At 40.0% G+C, this 19,223-nt stretch overlaps 1 protein-coding gene across 7 annotated transcripts in view; it reads left to right on the forward strand.

The window, feature by feature from the left end:
- The window catches only part of Xrn1 (5'-3' exoribonuclease 1), a 103,057-nt gene that overhangs the window by 49,745 nt on the left and 34,089 nt on the right, over positions 1 to 19,223 (forward strand). For 6 of the 7 annotated variants that reach the window (XM_006511154.4, XM_006511155.4, XM_011242743.3 and 3 more), the window contains exons 24-30: positions 1,503 to 1,618; positions 2,207 to 2,353; positions 6,717 to 6,806; positions 7,030 to 7,165; positions 13,257 to 13,313; positions 13,553 to 13,685; positions 17,312 to 17,381. In XM_006511154.4, coding sequence (XP_006511217.1) covers positions 1,503 to 1,618; positions 2,207 to 2,353; positions 6,717 to 6,806; positions 7,030 to 7,165; positions 13,257 to 13,313; positions 13,553 to 13,685; positions 17,312 to 17,381 — 749 coding nt within the window. The remainder of the gene's footprint in view (positions 1 to 1,502; positions 1,619 to 2,206; positions 2,354 to 6,716; positions 6,807 to 7,029; positions 7,166 to 13,256; positions 13,314 to 13,552; positions 13,686 to 17,311; positions 17,382 to 19,223) is intronic. The other variant, XR_001778898.2, reaches the window with a different exon arrangement.

Below are 19,223 nucleotides of genomic sequence, written 5' to 3' on the forward strand. Positions count from 1 at the left end.
GTCTTGGAGTCTGTTCACAGCAGTAAGACAGAAGTTGGTTCCAGGGCTAGGGCACTGCTGTGACAGGCCCGGCCATGCCTCTGCTTGGAAGAATGTGGACTTTGTGGGTGTGGGTTTGCAGCGCATTGGAGCTTTGACTGGGGCGGCTGACAGATTCAGGGTTTCAGTCTGTGTCGTCAAGGTTACATAGAGCAGGGCAGTGTCCAGGCAGACGGGGCGGGAGGAGCTCAAAGTGCCACCTCTTCCTCCAAAGGCAGCTAAGACTGGCTTCCAGGCAGCTAGGAGGAGGGTTTCAAAGCCCATGCCCACGGTGACACACCTACTCCAACCTTGTAATAGTGCCACTCCCTGGGTCAAGCATATACAAACCAACACATTCATCCAGATGAGTATCTTTACTAAATCTGATGATACTCTTGTTGAACAGCCATGTTCTTTGTGTCTCTCTTAACTATTGAGACAGTATTTTAAGTAATCCAGGCTGGCTTACATCACTGAGTAGCCAAGGAACTCTTGATCCTCCTTCCCTTATCTTGATCCAAGTATTAGGGTTATAAACATGTACCACTGCATTTGGCTACTGCCATTTATATATTTTTAATAGTAATTTAACATTCTAGCCTGCCAAAAATGATTACCCATTAAGCATCACTATAGATACATATAATCAGTAAAATAATGGTAGCTGGTTTAATCACTTACCAGTCCCAAGACATGGATGTTATGTGGCAAAAATATTCCTCCATTCAGCTACGATCATAAAGTAAGAATATAAACTGTTGGAGCTGGAAGTGCAGCTCATTTGGTAGAGCTCTTGCTTAGCATACATGAGTTCAGTCTCCAGCACTGTATGAACAGGTTTAGTGGCCCAAGCCTATAATCCCAGAATTTAAGAGGTGGAGGATCAGAGGTTCAAGATCATCCTCAAGCACAAAGCAAGTTCAAGGCCAACCTGAGCTACATGAAAGTTTCATTCATATATATATATTTTATAAGCTATCCGTATAACTTACAAAGTATTAGAATATAAATAAAAATTAGTGTCTTGCCAGGCGTGGTGGTGCACGCCTTTAATCCCAGCACTCGGGAGGCAGAGGCAGGCAGTTTTCTGAGCTCCAGGACAGCCAGGGCTACACAGAGAAGAGAAGCCCTGTCTCGAAAAAAAAGCAGCATTAGTGGGAAAGATTATTTACATTCACACTGTTTAATTTTCCTCACGACTGATTTGATGGTGCACTTGTGTTTGGCTTCAGTATGTATAGTAATTTTTGAAGCCTTGTTTTTCTTCAAGGTACTTGCTATCCCTGTTTAGAATATGAAAATTAGTTTTAAAAAGGTTACGTGAAGAATTCTGTGTTTGGTACTTAGAGAATTTATTTATTGAGACAGATCCTGGGGTGGGGGCAGTGGTGTCTTAACTATACAGATCTCAAACATAACCAAGTAGTACTTAATGAAAACCTGTGTTTCTATAATTGACCTCTTTATTTTTATATTTAAAGAAATACTCTATAAAGTACAACCCAGGATATGTGTTGGCCGGTCGCCTTGGCGTGAGTGGATACCTTGTTTCAAGGTTTACAGGAAGTATTTTTATTGGAAGAGGATCTAGGAGAAAGTAAGTTTGTGTTAGGGATATTTGCTTAAAGTGGCAGAAAAATTAAATGATAGAGATTAAATGCTTACTATCTCGGTATTGATTTTTTTCCAATTAATGACTGTGGACTAAGTTGCCCATGAATTCCTCCAGCAGTAGTTCTTTCCATGAACAGCATAGTTTTTAGATGTTTTCAAAGACAGTTTGTATTTTAGCAGCTAACCTTGAAAAAAGGTATCAGAGGGTGTGTGTGAGCCTCAGTAATATATTTCTGAGTTTTGTTAATTTTCTTTTTTCTAATAACATAATTTATTTATATGCTTTCTTAACTTGGATTTTAAAGCCTGTCCTATAATTTTTAATTACTGCTAATTAGAAGTAACCATGTAGACTAAAATGTAGAACAATCAGAACTGAGCTTTTCTAAGACTTGAAAGCAGATGTTGGGTTTGGTGGTAGCTAAGTGGTGTAGTGCTTGTCTGGCATGTGTGGGGCTTTGGACTCATCCCTAGCACTGTACCAAAAAAAAAAAAAAAAAAAAAAAAGCATACTTTTTCATTTTTTGAACAAATTTTAAAACACTTATGTGTATATGTGATTTAAACTTAGCCCTCATGGAGACCATAAAGCAAATGTGGGTTTAAATCTCAAATTCAACAAGAAAAATGAGGAAGTCCCTGGCTATACAAAGAAAGTGGGGAACGAGTGGATGTACTCGTCGGCAGCAGAGCAGCTCCTCGCAGAGTACATAGAGAGGTGAGTGCCAATCAAGCGGCTCCCAGCCTACTTGCCTGCCGAAGTTGTGTGAAAGAGAGATTGTGTCCTTCATAAAATGTATAGCATCAACTAGGCATGGCAGCATACACCTCTAACCCCAGCACAGGAGCCAAAGGCAGAAAGATTGGGAATTGGAGGCCATTCTTACTTAGTTAGTGAGTTTAAGGCCAGCCTGGGCTATGTCGACCCTGTCTCAAGAAGAAAAATTGTATTAATAATAATTCAGAAATGTAGTACCATTTTTATTAGTAAATGTTAAGTGAGTCTATACCTAGATATATAGTTAATACATTTTCTTCTGATTTACAACTTAATGTTCTCTCTACCATAAGTTTCTATCCTCCTTGTCATTGAGGTCCCTGTATTGGTGTCACAGGGCTCTCATGATAAAGTACCTTCAGCTAGCTGCTCTCACCAAGGCCACTTAACTGTCTCACCATTCTAGTAAGCAGAACCAAGGTGTCAACAAGATTATAGTCCCCCAGCTCTCTCTTACGGTCCTATAACTTCATGTATTCCTTGGCTTGTAGATTGATCATTCCAGCCCTCTTATCTTCAGGTGACAATCTCTTTCCCCACCTGTCTTCATATAAGCTTTCACCTGGGTCAGCCTATCTACATTGCTCCTTTACAGTGGTACCTACCAGTCATACTGTGTTAGAGCCTTCTAATAATTGGCTGTATTAGAACCCCATTTCCAAATAAAGTCATACTCTATATCTTTTTACTATTTAAATTTGCATTAGTATATTGTGTGCATACACAGAGACTGCACATAATACATACTGAGGGAAAGGTGTGTCCCACCATGTGGGTGTGAAAGTCAGAAGGCAGCCTTGTCAAGGAAATTCTTTCAGACCATTACATGGGTCCCGAGAATTTAACTCAGGTCTTCAGGCTTACTTACAAGAGGCAAATGCTTTTATACACTAAGCCATCCCCCTGCCTCAACATTCTGTAATTTTTAAAGGGTGATGGGAAGATTCAGTTACATATTGCCATGTGAAAATTTAGCTTCTCTACTCATTTTCTTATTTCCTAAAAAGCTCACATTCAGACTTCTTTTTCATTTTTCTTGGCCTTGAGATTGAAGAGCACTTGCTTAGTTAGCATGTTGAAGGCTTTGGGTTTGCTCTATGGCACTGCAAAAAATAGTGTTTACTTTTTCAGTTGTCACATAGCCATTGATTTCTGACTGTGACAGCTTCTCTCTGAGCTTCCAACTCTTCTTCTTTCTCTCAGCCCCCTATAGGCATGAACATATTTCCTCCCACTAGGTTTTTATTACAATTTTTTGTTAAATCTATTAGGTTTGCATGCTTATGATAAATATTTGCAGCTAGACAATGTCATGATTATTGTCTCTTTCTACTCTTTTTCTCATCCTTCATATGGCCATATCCTAAGAGACATCTTCAGTTATCTTTGTTTTTGATGGTTGGTTGGCTGGCTGGTTTTGGTGGTGGTGGTGGTTGTTATTGTTGTTGTTGCTGTTGCTGCTGCTGTTGTTGTTGTTGTTGAGGACAAGGTCTCCAGGTATAGCACCCCTCCCCTGAGGCCGGCCTCAAAATCAAAAAAAGTACAGACTGGTCTGAAACTTGTAATCTTCCTGCTTTGGCCTCCTGGGTACTGGTATTATTTTCATGTATCAAAATCAATACACACACACCCCACATGTTTGTGGGTGCCTGCAGAGGCCAGAAGAAGACATCAGATCTCCTAGAGCTGGAATTACAGGCAGTTGTGAGCAAACTAAATGTCTTTTTTTTTTAGTCTCCAATTTTCTCCAAATTATTTTTTCTTCTCTATTTGATTTATTGTACCTTGTATGTTAAAGAATTTTTATTTTATGTTTGTTTGGTTTTTCACCACTTCTAGTGCTTATTGGTGTCTGTTTAACAAGGATGTGCCAGAAAGCCTATTGGGAATTTAGTGCACTTGGGTGGGGTTTATAACATGGGACATTTTTTTTAAGATTTATTTATTTATTTTATATATATATATATATATATGAATACACCATTGCTCTCTTCAGACACACCAGAAGAGGGTATCAGATCCCATTACAGATGGTTGTGAGCCACCATGTGGTTGCTGGGAATTGAACTCAGGGCCTCTGGGAGAGCAGCCAGTGCTCTTAACCGCTGAGCCATCTATCCAGCCCAACATGGGCCATTATTATTTCTAAAAACTTATCTTATTCTAATATCAATAGGCTGTGTTTGTGTATCTTCTCTCTAACTGGCTAACTTTTCCTAGAGAGTTATCTTCTAGCCTTTTCCTTGCATGATGGATGTAAGGAACAACACTGACTTCTAGTGTTCTGGAAACTAATCAGGTAAAATGGGTTTGGTTGCCCTGTGCCCTGTTACTTCCCACCCACCACAGACCTTTCTTAGACTGAAGGATCTTTTCCACTGGGAGTGGTAATGCTGCTGTAGCAGCCCTCCACTTGCAAGCTCTCTTCTGGAATTGTGTGGATGAAGAACACTGCCTACCTAGGGTCATGTTCCCTTTTCACAACACAGTGCCTTCTGGTGTAGCGAAAGCAACCTGCCTGCCCCGCTCCTGGACAGATCTGAAGGGCTCCCCCAGTTTGAGATCTTTGTGGGATTGGCCATGAAATTCACTGAGAACAAGTCACAGCTTCACAGCTTCCTGTTCCATTGCCCAGTTCTGCTTGTTTTCTTTTCCCTCCCCACCAGTATTGATTTTACAAGTCTCCCCACTAAGCTTGTGCATGTCTGTGTCCTTCTCAAGCGTCTCTTCCTTGAGTCATTATGCCCCAGAGGCTGTATAGTCCCTCCCTGTGCATGAGCTCCACACACGCTCAGCTCCTAGCCTATCCTCGGTACCATCCGTACCCCTCAGCTCTCTGTCTCTGGTATAGCCTCAGCTAACCTGTCAAAAATATATCTGCAGCTATTTTTCAGGGGTGTTAGGCAAGTAAACACCTATCCTAACTGCATGCTATGTACATTTTCAATGTAAATGCTATTAAATACGTCTGAAGTCCATAATTTAGGCTCTGCAGATTCAAGAACAGACTTTAAAAAAAAAAAAAAAAAAAAAGCACACCATAACTTTTTTTTTTTGGTAAAGATTTATTTGTTTGTTTGTTTGTTTTATGTATGCGAGTACACTGTAGCTGTACAGATGGTTGTGAGCCTTCATGTGGTTGTTGGGAATTGAATTTTAGGACCTCTGCTTACTTCGGCTGGCCCTTCTCACTCCGGCCCAAAGATTTATTTACTATTATACACAAGTACATTGTAGCTGTCTTCAGACACTCCAGAAGAGGGCGTCAGATCTCATTACAGGTGGTTGTGAGCCACTATGTGGTTGCTGGGAATTGAACTCAGGACCTTTTGGAAGAGCCGTCAGTGCTCTTACCCGCTGAGCCATCTCACCAGCCCAAGAACAGACTTTTTTGATTACCTGTTTTTTTCCGTTGTGTAAGTTTATGCCGCATAACAAAAGTGCAGGTCACAAGTGAGATCCTGAACTGGGAGTAAGAAACTTGCTTTTAATGCAGCTCATGAAACACTGGGCAGACGTGTTGTGACCTTTTTGTGGCTGGTGGCTGCTCTCGCATCTAGTGACTGGCCCTGATGCTTAGTCTGCTCTTTCCTGTCTATCAGATCAGCTAATTCTCAATTCTCCAATATCTAATGTCAAAACGTTTATTCCCAGACCATGTGACATTACATACCCCATTTATCTCCATTTCTCTTTTTTGGTTTATGACCAGTTTTCTACTTTGTTGTCATTTTAGTGGATTGGGGAATTACAGAGATGTGTTTAATCTGCTTGGATGTGCTGTAGAGTCTTAAATTTCCAAAAGAAATGTATTTTGAAAAATATCAGAAGAAATTTATAAACCTTTAATTTACATATGAAATGTTGTAGTGTGGTTGTTATCCCGGCACTGAGGAGGCTGGAACAGGAGGTTATAAGTTTGCGATTAGCCTGGGTTACATAAGAAGCCTTATCTCAGAAACCGGGCGGGAGGTGGGGTAGGGTGGGGAAAGAACCTACAAATACTATTTCCATGTGTCTAATTCCTCCCATTTTTATCAAGGAAAACTGAGTCATAATTGAATTTGTTTAAAATAAATGAACTGTTTCTTTCTCGGCCAATGAGAATTTTCTTAGAGTTATAGGAATAGTCTGGCTTTCCGACCGTTCAGTCTCATTCCTTATTAATACTGTCCCTTAATATTACTGTAAAATCCTCAGTCTATTGTACATGTTTCCAGTAGAATACAAAATTACTTAATAGGAAGTTTATGTGAGGTTAATTGCATATTTTAAAACAGTAATTTATTTCTTTGTTGACTAGAGCACCAGAACTGTTCAGTTATATAGCAAAAAACAGCCAAGAAGATGTATTCTATGAAGATGACATCTGGCCTGGAGAAAATGAGAACGGGTGAGCAAGATTTGCGGTAGTTCTTGTCCTGTAGTTGACCTTTAGGCTTTCCGTTTGAACAGTCAGCTAATGTTACCTTTTATCTTGTATTATTTCATTTTTGGTTTAATTACTTAAATCTGATAATTCACAGTTCCCAGAAATTTTTATTATTAGAGCCTTAATATAACCTTCAGAAATTTTTAATCAATGTGAAAAAAAGTTACTACTGTTTTTATTGTAGGGCTGAGAAAGTTCAAGAAATTATTACTTGGCTAAAAGGACATCCTGTCAGTACTCTGTCTCGGTCTTCTTGTGACTTGCACATTCTGGATGCAGCCATTGTTGAAAAAATCGAGGAAGAAGTTGAGAAGTGCAAGGTACTAACTTTGAGGAACCATGATTCCTGATGCAAGCTGAAGTTAAAGTGAACAACATGTTATCAGTTTTTATGTCTCAGCCAACTAATGTATGTACTTAATGATTCTGATTAATAGTCCTGTAGCATTTCCAGCAACTGTTAGGAAATTTAAATGAATACATGTAAATATACTTCAGTGTACAAATATAAAATTTATAATTCAGTATAAAATTTAAAATTTCTTTCTTTGTAATAGTTGTAAGCTTATAATTCTAGTCGCACTAGAAAGTTTGTGCATGGAGCATCATGATGATCTGCTCTTCTTTGCTGTTGTAATTACAGCCTTTAAAGACAGAGTTCAGAGCTGGGGAGGGAGGGGTCCCGTGCTCCAGTACTGATGACCTGAGTTCAACCCTGAATCCACATGGTGGGAGGAGAGAACCAACTTCCCACGTTTATTCCGTGGTACACAGGCAACACCTACACACATTCAAGTGCAGTCACACACAGGCCTGCACACACTAATCTCTTATCTCTCTATTTTGCTATTGCAAAGCAGCAGACTTTAACCTAATTTATCCATTTTAAGTAAGTGGTATAATAGAAGTGGGTTGGTTATATTGGTATTTTTAAAAAAACTTTAATATCTCTTAATTTGCATTTTATTAATGATTCCATGATAACATACTTTCTTTTTTGAATTAATAGAAAAATCAGTTAAGACTTGTGCTCAAGAGCCATTCCTACCACATTGAACTCACATTAAGACTCTTTTTCAGTATTTTAAGTTTTTTAGTGTCATTTCATCATTGGTGAGCCAATAATAAAATCCTACCTACCTAACAAGTTATGATCATCAGTATGATCACCTGGACAAAACATGTTCTCTTCAGGCACTCCTGAAAAACTCCTGGGAGTGTTTCTCAGTCAATAGAGTATTTTCCTAGGATACACAAAACCCTGATTTTATCCCAGCACCACATAAAAGCCAACTATGGTGATGCACGCCTATAATCCCAGCACTCCAGAAGAAAAGACAGCAGAATGGGATGTTGAAATTATCCTGTATTTGTCAGGCATGATGGGGTGTACCTTTGGTCCCAGCAGAGATAGGTAGACTCTGAGTCCGAGGCCATCCTGGTCTGTCTACAGAGTGAGTTCCAAAAAGTAAGGCCTGTAAGGAGAAACCCTGTCTTAAAGAACCAAAAAAGAAAAAAGAAAAAGAAAAAAGGAAAAGAAAAAAAAGAGATTATCCTATATTATATAATGGGTCAGAGGCTAGCCTAGGCTACATAAGACCATGTCTTTCTTTCTTCCTTTCTTCCTCTCTTTCTTCCTTTCTTTCTTCCTTTTTCTTTCTTTCCTTCTTTTTTTCTTTCAAGGAAGGAGGATAGATAGATCTGTTCACAGTACACAGCTGCTATTAATGGTGGTAGTAGTAGTATAAGAAAGAAACAAGAAAGATCTGCTTATACTACATAGCTGCTAGAAAGCAAGGAAGGAAAGAAGACAGACAGACAGATGTGCTCATAGTGTGCCGCTGCTGTTAATGGGGGATGGTAGTGTTTGGCGCCCATGGCGCATACTCAGAAACTGTGAAGATCACCGTGAAAACCAGAGCTACATGACTTGTTTCCTTTTGGAGAAAAATCATAGACTCCCAATCAAGAGAATTGTGTGGTGTCAAGCTTTGTTTTGTTTTCAGTACTGTGATGTAGGCAAGGCCATTACCTCTGAGATGACACCCTTAGCCCTAAGGGTTTAGTTACTCAGGTCAGGGGCTAGAGAGATGGCTCTGTGACCAAGAGCTCTTGATGCTTGTAGCGAGGACCTGGGTTCAGTTCTCAGCTCCCACATGGTTGGTGGCTCAAAACCACTTATAACTCCAGTTCCAGGTGACCCAAGGCGCCTCTCTGGCCCCTGCACATACTACATGCATCTGATATGCTGACATGCTGCAGGCAACATCTATATACACACAAAATAAAAATAAATATTTTTTTAAAAAATTTCTGGCCAATGAGCCCATTTGGACATAAAGGATTCTATTGTGGCTCCCGTCTATGACCCCAGAACTTGGAGGCTGGCATAAGAGGATTGCACTAGTCTGAGGCAGGCCTGGTCTGTATGAGTGAGTTCAGGCTAGCAAGGGCAACAGAGTGAGATACTAGCTTTAAAAAAAAAAAAACCAGGGCTAGGAAGATGGCTGGCAGGATAGGAGTGCTTGCTGTGTAAGCTTGAAGACCTGAGGTCAGATACTGTGTACCCACATAGAGGCCAGGCATGGCCTGTAAGGCCTGTAAGCCCAACACTGCAGCACAGGCTGCACGGGAGGTGGGGGGCTTGGAAAGGTAACAGCAAGTGAGGCTCATGGAAGAGCACCTGTCTCAGACTAACGCAAAGCATGATGGAGGAGGACTTCTGATACCCTCCTCTGGCCTCCTATGTGTGTGTAGACATCTCATACCTTCCTCTGGCCTCCCCTGTGCGTGTGGGCACATACCCTCATATACACACAGCACAAAATATTTACTCATTTTTTTCTTTATTTTGCAAACAAAAAATACATATATAAAATTGTAGTTTATTATTTTTATTGCAACATATAAATTAGACAAGAATTTAAAGCTTACTTATGTGTGAAAGGAGTATAATTAGAGTCTTAGTGTGTTATTACAGAATAAGGAAAGAAGACAAATATAACATTCTGAAAATGATATAAACATCTTTAAACTGTAGGGCCATCATTAAATGAATCCATCAGTAGCTTTTTAATTTTTTAATTTTTTTTAAGATTTATTTATTTATTTATTATATGTGTGTACACTGTAGCTGTCTTCAGATACTCCAGAAGAGGGCATCAGATTTTTGTTATGGATGGTTGTGAGCCACCATGTGGTTGCTGGGATTTGAACTCGGGACCTTTGGAAGAGCAGTCGGTGCTCTTAACCGCTGAGCCATCTTACCAGCCCCATCAGTAGCTTTTAAACTAGGATGTTCCTCAGTGGTAGAGCACTGGCCTATGTGATTTGGATCGATCCCTCACACCACGAGAGAGAGAGAGAGACAGAGACAGAGACAGAGACAGAGGGGGGGGGAGGAAAAGAAAAGAAAAGAAATCTTATTGGACGGTAGTTCTCATACTGGCAGAACATTTTTAACCATCTACGTCCCACGCAAAAGCAGTGCTTCTGGCTTTAAGGTATAAGTGAGTCGCCATGGAAGCTTGGTAAGTGCCGATCCTGAACAGCCCAGTACGGTGGCCGTGGTGCGCATGCCTGTAAGCCCAGCCCTTGGAAGTGGCAACAGGAAGACTGCCATAAATGTAAGCCCAGCCCATGCTTAGCAAGCTTCAAGTGAGCTCTGGCTACATAACAAGACTGTTGAAAAGGAAAGGAAGAAGCTAGGCCTGCCCACTTGATGGCCTGTGCAGAACCTCCAAGCCTAGTCCCTGAGCTCTGAGCAGGTGCTACCTCTGCAGTTCTGGTAAGGCCCTAGAACATAATGTAAGAAAGTACATTCTAAGGTGCAAAGCCAAGCCAGTTAACACTTGGTTAGGTGTAACTGTTCTTGGTCTGGGACCTTTATTATTTCTTCTTCTCCAATTCTTATAAAAGTTTTTATTTATTTCTAAATTTTAAAATTATTAATTTATTTTTAATTAATTTCAAATTTTAAAGCAAAATTATATATACTTATATACAACATATTGTCATATTTACTATTCTATTTTTTTCTTGCCTATCGGTATAAACTAAGGGTTTTTTTTGTTTTGTTTTGTTTTGAGGGGTTATTAAGACAGGGTTTCTCTGTGTAGCCCTAGCTGTCCTGGAATTAACTCTGTAACTCAGACTGGCCTCAAACTCAGAGATCCGCCTGCCTCTGACTCTCAAGTGCTAGGATTAAAGGCGTGCACTAACACCGCCCATTGCGGTGTGTTAGTTTTAACTATGATCTGTCACAGTTGTAGGTAACAAGACCTTTAGAAGATCCCTGTGAACTTGACTGCAGGAGCTGTGGATGTCAGAGCTAGGTTCAGAGGATGTCAAGGAGACTGCGTGGTTATGAGAACTGAAATGTATTGTACATGAAATGGGAGTGTGTGTGACTGGGAACAGCAAGGCACAGATGGGGACAGGCAGGGTACCTCACAAGTTACATCTCAGATCAGCCGGTTTCCTAGTTGTTTTGAAGCAGAGTCCAGGTTTTCACCTGTGCACATTTTGCCATTTCCCAGGCTACACTTCCCAGCCTCCTTCATGGTCAGGTGTAACCAGAAACCTGTGGCTCCCAGGGAGGCTCAGTAACTCCTCCTCCCCGCTGTCTAACCACTCTTTTAGCACAAGCTTTTCATCTTTCTCCTCTCTTCTCTCCTGGCTAAAGACTGAAAAGCGATAGCTTTGTTAGCTAGGTTAGTCTGTCTCATGACCTTGAACATGGAAATCTATTTTAGCAGAGCTAGAAAGAAAAGACTAGCAACCATTTTATCCTAGCAATCCAGTCCTTTTCTTCCTTCCTTCCTCCTACTTCTTAGTGTATGTATATGAGTGTGCAATAGAGGATGTGGATTGTTGTGTCTATATTTTCTTTTTAAATGATAGGATAAATTCTAGTCTGTTTCCACAAAATCAAAAAACAACCACCTGGTTCTGAGTCAGTTGGCCTAAGTACACACACACACATATGCATCAGATAATGTTTTTATATATAAATGCTTCATCCTTTTTTTTTTCGTTACTACAAATCTTTGTTAGTATAGCATGGTAACGGTACCTGTAATCCCAGCACTTATAAGGCCTTGGCAGGAAATCATGACTTTGATGATACCTCCATTCCGAATGAAACCTTGTCTTCAAAAAACTTCTGATGACTATTCTTTATAATTCTTTTTAGAGAAAAAAAGTATATAAAGTTCAAAACAAAATATAATCTGTATTAAAAGTAAGTTTCTTTCGTTATGCTTAGCAGTCTCGTTCCTTGGGTTGGGCAAAGTTAAACATGAGATGTACTTACAGCAGGGCTAGAGAGAGATACAGTACAGCTCAAGTAGGGTCCTTTCCTAGCACCTCAAAGGACCCGAAATTAACCCAGCACTTGCCAGGGGACCTGCCTACTTCTTCTCACCTACTCCTGCGGATAAATTAATTTGATTTTCTCCCTTCTCAGTACTACACTTGAGTAGTTTAAATGACTAATCTGCAGCATACTTCTAACTTGGAAATGTTTTATTTTCAGAAGAGTTTATGGGGCCAGTGAGTTGGCTCAGTGGGTAGCAGTGTTTGCCATCGAGCCCAATGGCCTGAGTTCTAATCCCCAGCACCTACAATGATGAGAGAAGAACAGCAACTCCTCGGGCTGTCCTCATAGCTCCATGTCTAGGCCATGACACTCATGCACATGCGTGCGCACACACATGGAAATAATAATAAATTTTAAAAAAATAAATAAATTTTAAGTATTTTACTTTTAAAACTTTTAAATAAGAATTTAGGCTGGGCAGTGGTGGCGCACGCCTTTGATCCAAGCACTTGGGAGGCAGAGACAGGCGGATTTCTGAGTTCAAGGCCAACCTGGTCTACAAATTGAGTTCCAGGACAGCTAGGGCCGTACAGAGAAACCCTGTTTCCGGAAAAAAAAAAAAAAAAAGAATTTAGGATCATGGTGTGTATCTTTAATTCCAACATTTGGGAGGCAGAGGCAGGTAAATATCTGTGAGTTTAAGGTCAGCCTGGTTTACATGACAAGTTCCAGGACAACCATTTCTACATAGTGAGACCCTATTTCAGAAAAAAAATTAAGGACAGCAAGATGGCTTAGCAGGTAAAAAGAATTGCCACCCAATGATCTGAGTTTGGTCTCCATACATAAATGTAAAGGAGAGAGCCAACTCCACATATAATGATGATGATAATAATAATAATAATACCACCTAAAATAACAAGATTTAAGAAATTAGGCTATATTCATCTTATCAATATGTATTTCACTCCTGCAGGTGCAAAACTTTAGGTATTCTTAATATTACAATCTTTGTTTGGCTTTATGAAATTCATAGATGTTGGAAGTGGTGATGGCTTTATAATTTTCTGTCTGAATTCTCTCTTCCTCAGCAAAGAAAGAGCAACAAGAAAGTCCGAGTAACAGTGAAGCCCCATTTGCTGTACAGAGTAAGTGTCTATGAAAGAACTCTAAGAACTTTGCCTGGTGGCATGCCTGCCATCCCACCACTCAGGAGACAGAGTCAGAAGACAGTGAGGCGGAGGGAGGGTAACTGAGGCGGTAGAAAACGTTTGCAGTCTCTCAGGGCTACATAGTAAGACCCCGCTCTGAAAACAGAGAACTCACAGACATCAACATGTGAAAGGTGTCAAGCATTCCTTAGAGTACACGGCTCTCTTCTGTTCAGCCCTTAGAGCAGCAGCATGGAGTCATTCCTGATCGGGATGCCGAGTTCCGGCTCTTTGATCGCGTTGTGAACGTGAGAGAGAGCTTCTCCGTGCCAGTCGGCCTTCGAGGCACCGTCATTGGAATTAAAGGGGGTAAGACCTCAGCACTGGATGTCTTCAGCTGCGTTCCGATTGTGAAGGAGAACGTAGATTTGTGTGTTGTGTGCATCTAAGCAGAAAATAAGTCAGAGAAAAGGCTGAGTCTTTTTGTGTTTTCACTGTTTCTACTCTTTTGGTTGTACTTTCCAGAGAAAATTTTCCTATCTCACATGATCATCTGAGAAGTGGTTGACAGGAGGACAGGTTGCAAAGAACGGTTTGATGGTTTACAAGCATCACACTAAAATCATTCAGGGCCTTACAGGGTGGACTTATATGTTTGTGACACTGAAAGAAAAATACCATCACATCCCTTTTTTTTTTTTTAAGATTTATTTATTCTAGACACTGTAGCTGTCTTCAGACACTCCAGAAGAGGGCATCAGATCTCGTTACAGAGTGAGCCACCATATGGTTGCTGGGATTTGAACCCTGGACCTTCGGAAGAGCAGTCGGTGCTCTTACTCACTGAGCCATCTCACCAGCCCATACCATTCACATCTTAAACTTTGTCTAATCTTACTCATAGTTTTACCTTAATTTGCATTGTAATATATAGGTTTGAATAAGTCTTGTAATCTAGAAATCTCTCAGAATAAAGATGATGTTATTTAAGGTGGAAAGATTTTAGTTAATTATTAATTTGACTTTTATGAGCACAACTACATTATAGCCAGTCCTAGTGGTCTACACTTGTACTCACAACACTTACAGAGCTAAAGCAGGGGGATTACTACAAGTGCAAGGCTAACCTTGGATACATAGAGAATTTTAGGCCAGTGTCGGATACAGAATAAGACTTGCTGTGAACTTTTTTAAAGTGGGGCTAGGGAGATAATGTCTAAGTGCTTGCTCAGAAGCATAAGGACCCAAGTGCCACCCCACGACTTCATATACGCCTGGGTGCTTAGGGAGGATTTCTATCCCTGTGATGGGCACCGTAACGAAAGCAACGTGGAGACAAAGGGGTTTATTTGACTCACCTATCCCAGGTGTACTCCACTAAGGGAAGCCAAGACAGGAACTCAGACTGGGCAGGAACCTGGGGCAGCAGCATGGAGAGGCTTACTGGCTTGCCCCCATGTATACACTATATATAGGTGCATATGGAGGTCAGAAGACAACTTGGAGGAGTCAGTTCTCACCTTTTATCATCTGGGGTTCCATGGATTCCATTAGGGTCATCAGGCTTGTCGTCATCCCTCAGCTGTTCTTTTTAAATATACACAATCGTCAAGCAGACGTTTCACCACAGGACATATGTGCAGGAAAAAAGATACTGCCAGACACCAGCTAGACTAACTGAAATGAATGAATGGGGGTGTTGTGGGCACAGTTAGATTGCTTGCCAGTATGCCTTGAAGCTGTGGTTCAGTGTCTAGTGCCACAGGCAACCCAGGTAGAAACAGAACTTCATTCACATACTGAGTCAGGGACAGCCTGGGCTACGTCAGGCTTTACCTCAGAAGAGAAAGAAAGGTCAAAAGGAAAGGAAATAAAAAAGTGTCCAGGTGCCAATACTGCCATGGAGGGAATAGAACTCTCCTACATTTTCAGTAAGAATTCAAAAATGATACAGCCACTTTGGAAAGTAGTTTGGTAGATCCTTTTATTTTTTTCAGAGCTGAGGACCGAACCCAGGGCCTTGCACTTGCTAGGCAAGCGCTCTACCACCGAGCTAAATCCCCAACCCTTTGGTAGGTCCTTTTAATTTTTTTTTTTTTACATAGCCTAGGCTATGTATTAGACACATGATCTTTCTCCATTTGCAACCGGAAACCGGAGTATTGAAATTAGTTTGTGCACTAACACGTCTGGCTTGCTTTGTTAAGTTTGTTTGTGGCATGCCCTTGCTGTGTGGCCAAGACTTTCCTGGAACTTAATATGTTGCATAGGCTGACCTCAAACTCAGAGTCCTCCTGCCTCAACCTCCCAAGTGCTAGGATCATAGTTTCTCTAGTAGTTACGTTTTCTCCTTAGGTTTTCTTTATTGTGTGTGTGTGTGTCAGGCCATGAGTGTGTACATGGAGTGGGTGTGTATATGCTCACTTGGGTTAGTGTTAGTTTCACAGTGTGCATGTGGAGGCCAGAGGATTACTACAGAGTCATTCTCTCTGCCAACTGTCCTGAGGACTGTCATCTCACCAGCCCCACACCAGCAAAGCAAAGACATTCCATCCCTAGATGCTGATCCAGAACAAAATAAGACATGAATTTACATTAAGCCTCATGTGATAACAAAAAACTAGAAAATTGCAAATGCTTGCCAGTAAATGAATGAATAAATTGTTGGATAATATGTGATGAAATGCTTCTCAACAATATAAAAAGAAAAGAAAATGATACATTCAAAATGGATGACTCTCAAAATAATTATGCTGATAGAAGCCAGACCAAAAAAGAATAGAGCTGTATAATCTTATTTACTTTAAATTTGATGTATGCAATAATCTATAATGACAATATTTTAATAGCTTCCTGGTTACTAAGGATATGCATTGCAAAATGACACAGGAGACTTTGGGAATAACTGTCTTATTTATTATGGCTTTTTGACTAATTGCATGTGGTAAAATATACTAAATTATATACTTTATGTATAACCTATCATATCAGTTTTATATTAAAATTTTTTAAATGAGCCTGGGAATTGATGGCACATGCCTTTAATCCCAGCACGTGGGAGACACAGGCAGGCAGATCTCTGTGAGTTCAAGGCCAGCCTGATCTATAGAGCAAGTTCCAGGACAGCCAAGGCTACACAAAGAAACCCTGTCTCAAAAACAAACGAAATTTTTAATGCATTCCTTAATACCCAGTAATTTCACTTTTAGGGAAGGATTAGCATACATAGAGGAGACATTTACATGATATTCATAATAGCATTGTTATAATTGTTATAATTGTTAAAATTATAAACTAAGTTTTTATAGTAGAGGAAAGAGATAAATGATGGTATATTCATGGATAGAATACAAGATATACTGAGATATATTCAGGAAACAGGACCGAGTCTCATCATTTTGAAACAAGCACAAGTGTGTTACAAGAGTACATCCCTGGTGGTAGGTAGATAATAGACAGAGATAGAAATGGATAATGAGGGCTGGAGAGAAGGCTCAATGGTTAAGAGGACCAATGGCTCTTCCGAAGGTCCTGAGTTCAAATCCCAGCAACCACATGGTGGCTCACAACCATCTGTAATGAGATCTGACATCCACTTCTGTTGCATCTGAAGACAGCTACAGTGTACTTAGATATAATAATAAATAAATCTTTAAAAAAAGAAAAAGAAATGAATAATGAACTTGTCAAACACTATATACATTATTTCAGGTATGTCTATAGCTAGTAAAAATGTAAAGGAGTATATAAGAGGCCAGATTGCCAAGGTAAGGTTATGGTTGCCTTTTAGGGATAAGGACATGCTGGGCTTGTAAGGCCTTTGTGTTGTTTATTGCCCTGGACGACAGTTGGGGTGCTGGTGTGGCTTTCTTCATAGTTAAACAATTTTTGTAAACTTTTAAAATAAAACAAGTGCTTCCGAGCATCTTTACAATTGACTGCTGCTTTCCCATTGTGTGATTTCCCCATCTGATTCCTTTCTTCATCTTTAACAGCTAGCAGAGAAGCTGATGTACTATTTGAAGTATTATTTGATGAGGAATTTCCCGGAGGCTTAACAATAAGGTTTGTATTTCCAAATACTAGTTGTCCTTCATGAATGTCCATGCAGCCTCTCTCTGTTCTTTTTGTTTTTGTTTTTTTGTTTTGTTTTTCAAGACAGGGTTTCTCTATATAGCCCTAGCTGTCCTGGAACTCACTTTGTAGACCAGGCTGTCCTCGAACTCAGAAATCCACCTGTCATTGCCTCCCAAGTGCTGGGACTAAAGGCGTGCGCGACCACTACCCAGTTTAGCCTCTCTCTGATTTTGTATTACTTGTAGATATGTGTGCCCAGTTTGACATCATAGTTGCTATAGAGTTAAAACAGTGAGTACCTGTCTACCCTCCTGATTTTTCACTTTAGCCAAGGCGGTTCAGCAACTGACTCTAATGGTAACTATTTAATTAAATGTGACGAATGCATGAACAGTGGTTAACTGGGCAGAGAGGAAAGAAGAGAGTGAGAAATACTCAAGAACACAGGATAGAACATGTGACAAAGGACATTTTCTGGTTAAATGACTTCAGGAATAGAGCTGGCTGAGTTCAAAGACATGTTAAGTCTTCATCATCTAATGTAGTGGAGTTATAGGTGCTTAACAAGATCACAGTAGCTTGAGGATTGAATGGCAGGTTAGTAATGAGACAGGAAACTTGACTCTGAAGGATAAAAGCAACAGCTGGAAGTTATCAGATTTAAAACAGTAGAGTTGAGTTGCTTTCATTTGAAAGTATATGAAACATGATATCATTTTGAGAGAGCTCTAGTACAAAGTTTAAAGTTACAGGAAATAATAGCAAGGATGCGCTCTTTCACTTATACTTTGTAATATCTTCATTTGTAATAAAAGATTACTAGAGTATTAGGAGGAAGAAATGAATCATTTTCCAGCTTTTCTTTCTAATTTAACTACAAAGCTGACATGAACTTAACTTCCTTTGCATCTGTGTTTTGGTTAATAGGTAATTATAATTTTAAATTACTCTTGTTTGGCCTCCTGACATAAAGTCTTAGTCTGTACTGAGTGGCTCCTACTACATGCCATTATTGAGCCAGCTAGATGATACAGAGCTGTAGGTGACTACTGCACAAACCTGACAGCCAGACACAAGTAAAGGTCGCAGGAAGGAAACAGCTGATCGCGTAAAGTTGTCCTCTGACCTCCTGCCCATGTGCACTCAGTAATATAAAAGTTCTATTATTTTGAAACTTGAATATGCTTGTTCCTCTAAGACCTTCCCAGTGTGTACTCTTAAATGCAGCCACAGAATTTTGATCTTTTATTTAATTATTTAGTTTTAATAACTCGCATTTGCACAATAACTACAGTATATATCTAACATATATATTACATGACTTTTTTCTTTTGTGTGTTTGTTTTGAGACAAGGTCTTGATCAAAGCTGGCCTCAAACCCAAGGTCTTCCTTCCTCTACATTCCAAGTGCAGGGCTGACAGACAGGTTCAGGGATGTGCAGGCACACAGTCAACATACACCATTATGATGTATGCTTTAGGACTTGTTTTCTTTTTCATTGTCCTAATTTCTTTGACAGAGGGTTTCATCTAAACAGACTAGTTTCAGATTTGAAACGTAGCCAAGGCTGGCTTTGAACATCTGATATTCCTGCCTCAGCCTCTCTAATACTGTGATTACAGGCATGCATTACCAGGCATGGCTTAGTTTTTTGTCTGTTTGTCTTGGTGACATTTTTTTCTTCTACTCCTAGTTAAGGGCATCTTAGAGAGAGCTTTGTGAAAGATTACTGTCACACATATTCATTTTTTATAATATAAGTCTCATGAAAATACATGTTTTGTAGCAAACTGGAACTCATAAAAGAACTCTACTTTTTTAGTGTCATC

The sequence above is a fragment of the Mus musculus genome, chromosome 9 (genome assembly GCF_000001635.26).
Source record: "Mus musculus strain C57BL/6J chromosome 9, GRCm38.p6 C57BL/6J".
In the NCBI taxonomy this organism is placed as follows: Eukaryota; Metazoa; Chordata; class Mammalia; order Rodentia; family Muridae; genus Mus; species Mus musculus.